Raw genomic sequence first — 8,587 nt, 5'->3', positions numbered from 1 at the left:
AAGTGTACACGTGATTAGTAACAGAGGCGTATATTTCATTTTGGGCAGATACTATTTTAAAAAAATAAAAAACTATGTATAGCGAAGTTTCTATTTCGTGTCCTTGTTTGAAAATACAAAAATATGGATCACAAGGTCCGAGTAAGTATGCAATATTTCACAGGTAACTACATATTTACCACATTTTACATGTATGTAAGCAAGTCAGATAATTGCGGATGCTTGTATAATATATCTATGTACACAAGGGTATGCATGCAAGCTGATGTATTTATTTATACATATCGATATTAAAAACCTCGATAAATTAGCAAATAAACAGGAAAATAAATTTTCCCCTGTATTTAATATGTATAGGAATGAGTAAATAAGCTATTAACATGTAAATTGGCTGAACTAAAAAATTCATATACATAAGTATCTAAATATCATGTTTGGAAAATAATATGTGGCGTAAATATTTTCGTACTTGTTGAAATTGGTTATTATTGATGTCAATAAATATATACGATTTTTGCATTAAAATTTATATTTTCATGTACCACAACTTAAATTAACTTAATAAGTTTAACTATAAAATATTTGTCACTACTTTTTTCCTAAAACTTTCATGTGCAGTTCACTGGGCATGACAATTAATTACCTTAAATCATTCTTTATGTAAATAGGATCTAACGTCGACTTTTCTAATCTAATATTAATCTAGTCTTACAAAGGAATTGAGCTGTTGAGCATAAAAATTCTGTCCTACCTAAATTTCCTTCGTATTCGCTTTGTTGTAATTTTATAGCTAGGTAACAGAGAAAATTATGTCATACAATTTTTGCTTTAAAACTACACAAATTTACGAACAACTGTAAATATCAATAAAATCGTACAGGTAGATTTTCATCACGAATAAAGCTTATGACACGATGTGCTGTTGGTCCACGGAACTAATTAGGAAAAAAACGAAACGAAACGATAGGTATTTTTCTTATTGATATTTAATTTCATGATCAATTAAGTACTATTCACTCACCGTTACGGCGGATATCTCAACAAGTTCCAGATCCTTCATGGCGAGAAGGACGTTCTCAAACTCTTGGATAAAATTCCCAACACCAAATCTCTTTGTTTGTCCAGCGTCGTCCAAGTCATCGACAATAATGTCGGTGTCTGATCCTCTGAGCAATTTCAGCTGCTTAAGTTCCTTTCCTGCGGATAAGTATAATGTAAATATGTACATTTATGTGCAGATATTGATAAGTGTATCTACATAACATTGCTTATCATACAATTAGGGACAAGATTTCACATTTTTTAAATTAAAAAAATACGACAAAAACGAGAAGCTTCTGTTCGTCAAAATTTCCATAAAAACTATCTGACAAACCAGTTTTTGATCGAACTATGGCAATTTGCAAGCTAAACTACCAAAATTACTATGCATACCTTTGAATAAGTACTTATTGTCCGCAAGTCCCTTAACTAGGCCGGACAGACTCAACTCGAGCGTCATATTCAGCGTAATCTTCGTCAACCCTCTGATTGATAGCAGCAATTGAATCTGACTTCTGAACACGGCCTGATTTACGTCTCCACGTAAAGTAATCCCATCATCACGAAGGAAAAATAGCTCCAACTCGGTCACCGCTGGGTACACAATTTTCAAATTAGCCAACAGTCCAAGGCTCTCTGGCACGTCTTTAATCACGACTTTCTTCACCGTGCGGGACAACACGTCTCCACAATTAAATAATTTTTCCAGAAAATTGTCCAGCGCGTCTTTCCCCGCCGCGTTGCTTCGCCCGAAAATAAGTTGATCGAGGTTCTGATATTTCACGGCACCAATTAATCCCCCCATTTCATCCGGACATTTGAAGATATCAATACATCGATTGTGGAGAATCTTCAACTGGGGCATATTCCTCGGAAGGGAGAATTCCTTCGGACCAGTCAACGGACAATACTTTCCACGATACGTGTTAAATCCAACTTTCAGTTGGGTCAAGGAATTCGCGACCTGAGAAATTACACGACTTAGGGCGTTACCGTTAAACCCCCGGCTAGAAGGACCGCCCCGCCCAATGTGGCAAAGGTGATCAAGATTCGGATTCTGGCTCAGATCCGGGTACAGGTTTCCCGTAATGAAGAGTGTCTTCAAATTCGGTGCGGCGTTGAGAACCTGCTGCATGAAAGGGTTCGCCTGATCGTCCATGATGAATCGAATGCACTCAAGTTTAGATTTTACTGGGAGGGGAGCACCAAGCTTTTCTAGAGCGGGGTCCATCCCCCTTGGGCGACATTCAACAGTTAACCGCTTCAATTGAGGACAATATACTGACAAGGATTGGTAAAGGGTGGGAAGAACGGCGACTCTGCAATGGACCGTGATTTCTTGAATTGTATCAGAGTACTTGTTGCATACCGTTAAAATTAATATTTCTGCCACCCGGGAGTGTAACGTTCCGATGAGATTACTTGCAGTACTTGCATCATCGAAATTTACGTAGCGTTTACATCCTTTAGAAATCGTGATCGATCTGCATAGCTTGGGTGTAGAGAGGGTGGGATAAATAGTTTTCAGAAATTTAGCATGGTCACAGCAAGCATCTTTTTCTTTGAGGTTGAGTTGAAGACATAGTTTCGGTTTTGCGAGGGACAAAACCACGTCGTTCCAAAGTTTGGAGACGAGACGGAGTTCTTTTCCGCAGAGGGATTTGTACTGAAATATTTCTTGCAACACCTGTAATTAATTGGGGAAAAGTTCATATAAAATGTCAACATGTTCAGAAGAAACACGGGTTATATTTTGTATTTCATTTTACTGGAAAACAACTTACGACTGGATTTGATAAGGCCATACATATCGGAGATGGTGGGGCGAGATGGTCCATTATTTCGAAGTGTTAAGGCGACCTAGCAAATATCAAATATGTAAGCGTTGTAATTAAATGTAATGTGAAAAACATATTATGGTTGCAATTTTGCAAAGCAAGATTGAAAGAATTTACGATTTTCAACACAGAACAATTCTCATTGTCCAAGTTTTGACTTGCTAAATATGTATGAATTTAATGAATTTAAATGTCATTTTTCAATGATAAAATTTCATTTATTTACCTTTACACTTCAAATATTTTCCCCAGTTTTTATTTTTATAGTTTTTAGTTGTGCGAGTTTGTGTTGCTGTCATTTGAACTTGTTCGCGGTTACAGTGCTCTTCGGCAAGGCAGTTTTTAGTTCTAAGGAGGAAATGCCCTCTGCGTGCCTCATCCTCAGGTCTTGATGGCCTTTGCATATGTGGGTCCCCTAGGTGAGAGAAGGATAATCTTAAAGAGGTTATCCTCCGTGGTCACATTTGCGCCTGCCACACCCACTCAAAGATATGGAAAATACGGAAAAAGCCTGTTTTCATGCGCTTTCAACTTTCAGCAAAAATACAATTTTCCAGGATTTTGATAAAATTTGCATTTTTATAATCCCAGATACTTGTGTGATCATATCCATATTAGGAATTTCAACTTTTTTGAAATTTATGTGTGCATGCAAATATGCAAGCTGTTATAGCCTAACAGTTTTAGGTTCTTATTGAGTATGAATCTTACTTTCCCAGCATATGTACGGTATATAACTGCAGCTATAATGAAGTTGCATTTGCATGCATATAACTACTATACATCTGATAACAAATTTCTGCAATGTCAATTAATTTACACCGTTGACACGATAAATCTGTATTTACCATGCCAATTCTTTTTGCATGACGTAATTCACACGAGTCGAAAACCTAGTGAAATGACATACAAAATTAATTCATTGTTTATTGACACGTACAAAAAGCTTACGACGGCATTGTCTCAGTCACAATAAGGAAGCAACTGATCGGTCAGTATACAATGATAATTAAGCACACATGTAGCAGATCAGGTAGACACATAACACGTACATATGTCCACTACGCTAATTAAGTATGTCTCATTCAGACAAAAGTAGCCCATATTATTCACACCATGATTAACTACTCATCGATCATCACGGTTTGTTTGCTGTTAATATATAAAGCAGCGTCACTGAGCGACGAGGAAATTGCAAAATTAGCAGAGGACAAATTTGCGACAGGGTTTGATCCAGGACAAGCGGACCAGGTAGATACATAGATAGTTTAGTCATTTAATTTGCAAGGAGTTACACTCTTTGGCGTAAATAATTCTGGTTAATTTGATAAAATGACACGTGACAACGACGTTGTCACAATGGATACACATTTCCAGTTACAGTGCAAAACGTACATAATATACCACAATTTACGGTTCGCATGTCTCATTTTGTAAAAAATTGTTGACAAACAAAATATTTTCTAATCATAGAGATTTCCCGAAATTCCACAAATTTAGCAAATGTTTAATAATTTTTTTTATGGAACTTTGATTGGGTACGCACTTGTCGTGAACACCTCCAATTTTTATAATGTAGTATATCCATAATTTTTTGGAGGGCAAATACTTCAGAAATGCCAATCATATCGTATTATTTTATGTGTAAATATGCTATACATGACTAAATATTTTAATTGCTTCCTAGAGTGACGTACCACCACTTCCGGTATTTAGTTTTCCTATAGTTTTAGAACAAAATACTCCTCCAATTACAACAGGTAAAAAGAAATAAATATGTGCAAAATTTCTTAGGTTTATATAAATATTATATTCGGCAGTTTTATTGAGGGTATTCATTACGAGCCAGTGTATTCGCATCGCAACACATTATTAAAGCTTTTTGCGAACTATGCAGCAGCCTTGGAAATGCGCAAGGTCGCAAGTCAAATTTTTTACGAACTAGCCAACTTTGGGGGTATTCATAATTGTCTTGGAAAAAATAAGGGGTCAAGCTTCGTAAAAATCATAACGCGATTTTTAATGACAAAATCTTGCCACGCTTACAAAATATCATAATCGTGGTAACTTTTTTATGATACGAAGAATATCAGTATTTAGGATATACATAAGGGAATAATGGACATCCTCTTTCTTTCTGCTGACGCTGTAAACAATGCCATGTAAATAACTCGTAATGAATACTCTCATTATTCATGTAAAGAAATTGAGAATCAAACCCCGGCTCTACAAGAAGAAGCATTGCCCCCAGTAATCGCAACATCCGATGTGTCGACTTCATCTGGGGAGAGACTGGCGAGCAAAATTTCTGATGCAGAAAAAAGCTTTGCCATGGGCATGGGAATGGCGAAGGTTAGTCGCACAACTTTAAAATTTTAATTTTACGATTATCCAAACTCTCAATTTTTGTAAGCAAAAATTTTAAAAACCTTCAATAGTTTACAGAGCCACCTGTTCCCATGGGAGAATTTGTTTTACCTGCTGGATTAGAAAACTTTAATTTTCCGGAGCAACCGACCGGTAATAAAATTTAACGTGGTCCATTATCATTTTTTTTGCATATGCTGCTTTCCAGAAATTGCACAAGATGTCCCCAACGACGACCAGACAAAGAACGACCTTAGCCCAGTGATAACTTCGTCGGATAAAATCTCCAGTCTACTATCAAAAATGGAGAATAATTTTGGTGACATTGATCAGGTGAATTACGTACAAATTTCGATCGAAAATATCGAAAATATTAGTTATTATAAATAGTTGAATTACAGCTGTCGATTAAGCACTTACCGATGTATCATTTTTCCCAAAACATTGACCTGATTCAGATTATGTAAACTCCATGGAAGCATGTCGTTAGTAGGGTTCGCAATGGGCTTCGGGTTGGCCCGGACCGGACCGAAATCCGACGGTTCGGTCCCGGATTGGGCCATCCGCCAATCCGGACCGAAAGTTTCGGTCCGGTCCTCGGTCCGGTTTCGGATCAGCTTTTCAAGGACCGGACCGGACCGCCGGTTTTCGGTCCGCCCGAACATTTTGGCGCGCAAGAAAATTTAAATACTTTGACCTAAAATTTTTGAATTTTTTCAGCTAAACTCATGAATTTTCAGTGTATTCAAATTCTATGTTACATAGATTTCAAAAGTTCTTCACATGATCCATAAGAATTACGTTTTTTAGGTTTTAAAGTTTTTACGCTCCTTGATTTTGGGAGGATTTTTTAAATTCCTACTCTTGGTAATGTATTTTTAAAACTAAAAAAAGGAAATTGTAAATTGGTCCTGAGATTATGTGTATAAACACACTGACCGATAGAACTTGCGAGACCTCATCCGCTACATGTATCTAAATCTAATTAAATCTGAAACATTTGGCATTTTGGTTGTATATACCTACTTGTACCATATATGTCTTACGCATAGTTACATAAGACATTTATGCATAATACGTGTATAAACCTCAATGCACTATTTACACATACTATATGTGGTCACTATCAGGGGTGGGCAAGATACTTTGGTCGTAAGATACAAGATACAAGATAAGATACTTTCTAGGATAAGATATAAGATACAAGATAAAAGATACATCTTGTTCAAGTACACAAGATACAAGATACAAGATACTTTCCTAAAGATTGAGTAGTCAAGATACAAGATACAAGATATGTATCTTAAGATACTTTTATACTAGATAAGATACTTTCTTTTTTTAGCTTGGTATTCATGCCCAATTGGTCATGTTTAATAATTTAAACGAAAAAATTTAGTGAGTACAAAATTTAAAATCATTCTATAATCATCTTACAAATTTTGTAGCCAGTGCTTATACTTCGAAAAATTTCGAAAAACTAGAACTCTACCTAACATACACATTTTTAAGAAGTTGGTATTATTTTTACAATATTCCCTGCTTATCTAAACCCTATAAGATATATACACTAGTTCAGCGTAGGTACATATCATGTAATGTGCATGTATGTGTACAAATGTACGAGTACAAATGAACATATATACATATACATATATATATATATATATGTACATATGTATGCATGTAGAAGTTTTTTACAAATTGGCAAAACATAAACTAAAAATTCACCAAATTCTGGTTCCGACAAATTCATGGTCAAATTGACTGTAGAACGAAATTGACTTTGACTTAAGAATTTGACGGAATTTTGAGAAAAAGTATCTTGTATCTTGACAAAACTATCTTAAGATACTTTTCTGCCAGGCATATCTAGATAAGGTACTTACACAAGATACTATTCGACTTTCTAAAAGATACAAGATACAAGATACAAGATACTTCTCTGATCAGGCGACCAAGATACAAGATAAAGATACTATCTTGTATCTTGTATCTTTTATCTTGTATCTTGACCAAGTATCTTGCCCACCCCTGGTCATTATTATACTGTACTATGGGTTTTTATACTATAATGATATATTTTTCGGTCCGCCCGGATTGACCGGTCCTGTCCTGGTCCGGTCCCGGTCCGGTTCTGGGCCGAGCGGAAATTTTTCGGTCCGGTTTCGGATTGGTGGTTTCGGGCCACGGTCCGGTTTCGGATCAGGGCTGATCCGGACCAATCCGGACCATTGAGAACTCTAGTCGTTAGCAATGTAAAATTGGTCTCATGGAAACTAATTTTGTTTGTTAATTCTTAGATTTCGACATCTCTGAAATTGATTCCGGATTCCGGAAACGATACAAAAATCATCGGTACAAAATATCGGATTCCAGTTCCTCAGAAATTAAAATTCTAAAATTTGTATTGCCCCCATCTAGAAAGTAAACAGCAGGAGGTCATCACCACGTCAGGATCATCGAAAGAAGATGCCGAAGGTATGCCTGCGGTGGGAAAGCCACCTTCTTTGGCCCCTGTTTCGGGTGAAGTCGCAGATGAAGCTGCCGACGCCATGGCGCGAGCAATGGCAGCATCTGCAGCGATGGACAATATGTTCTCTTAACTCATTTTCAGTATAATATATTCATATTCAGTTTTGTGCATAAGTATTTTCTTCTATCGAAAGTCACCACAAAAACATATATGCACATTTTGGGGGTATTTATCAAGAGGTCGCATCGTAAAATAATTTTTAACTAAAGTTTCCGAACTAAATACAAGCCTTGAAGATGTGCAATGTCGCAAATTTAAGCCAATTTTATTTGCGAACTTTGTTTTTTGCTAACGTAATGAATACCCCCATTATGTCGTAAATACTAACATAAATTTAAATATGTTATCAACTCCCATTTAGGTCAATTGAACTCTTGAAGTTTTAACGATCTGCATACTTGTATTTATAAATTTCCGTAAAATAAGAATATACGTAACTAGATACAATGTCCAATCACCTGTTCGAGAAATAAATCGTGTCATTTATTATACATAGACATACACACATATTTAATAAGCAATATGCAAACATATTTTTGCGTATTTCACGTTTTAATAGACTAATATTTAGACTAATCACTGTCGATGTTTATTGAATTACTGCACGACTTACTTGGTAAATGCAAATGTACGCAAATACATTTACATAAGCACGTTCGAACTTGCAATAATTTTTTGAATAAATTCACATATAAAATTGAACAAACCTAATAGTAATAATTGCGCACATTGGCATAAAAATTGGCATTTTGATGTGATAAAAGTGACTGTATGTATGTATTTAAACATGTAAATATTTATGTAA

General features: G+C 35.8%; 2 protein-coding genes across 2 annotated transcripts; one reads left to right on the top strand and one right to left on the bottom strand.

Annotated features, from left to right (window-relative positions):
* Window positions 1-466: 466 nt before the first annotated feature.
* On the bottom strand, window positions 467-3,219 carry LOC110863083. Its single transcript, XM_022112316.2, has 5 exons — window positions 3,106-3,219; window positions 2,826-2,901; window positions 1,435-2,728; window positions 1,022-1,197; window positions 467-935 (listed from the first exon to the last, which is right to left on the bottom strand). Exons 2-5 carry the CDS (start codon window positions 2,877-2,879, stop codon window positions 864-866), a joined length of 1,596 nt encoding a protein of 531 aa, XP_021968008.1. The 5' UTR covers window positions 2,880-2,901; window positions 3,106-3,219; the 3' UTR covers window positions 467-863.
* A 719-nt stretch (window positions 3,220-3,938) lies between these two features.
* Window positions 3,939-8,289, top strand: LOC110844457. Its single transcript, XM_035848253.1, has 7 exons — window positions 3,939-4,130; window positions 4,567-4,639; window positions 5,083-5,231; window positions 5,318-5,399; window positions 5,455-5,579; window positions 7,550-7,604; window positions 7,671-8,289. Exons 1-7 carry the CDS (start codon window positions 3,996-3,998, stop codon window positions 7,850-7,852), a joined length of 801 nt encoding a protein of 266 aa, XP_035704146.1. The 5' UTR covers window positions 3,939-3,995; the 3' UTR covers window positions 7,853-8,289.
* Window positions 8,290-8,587: the final 298 nt, after the last annotated feature.

This window comes from Folsomia candida, unplaced genomic scaffold (genome assembly GCF_002217175.1).
Source record: "Folsomia candida strain VU population unplaced genomic scaffold, ASM221717v1 Fcan01_Sc001, whole genome shotgun sequence".
In the NCBI taxonomy this organism is placed as follows: Eukaryota; Metazoa; Arthropoda; class Collembola; order Entomobryomorpha; family Isotomidae; genus Folsomia; species Folsomia candida.
This window is presented reverse-complemented; position numbering and strand designations above follow the sequence as displayed.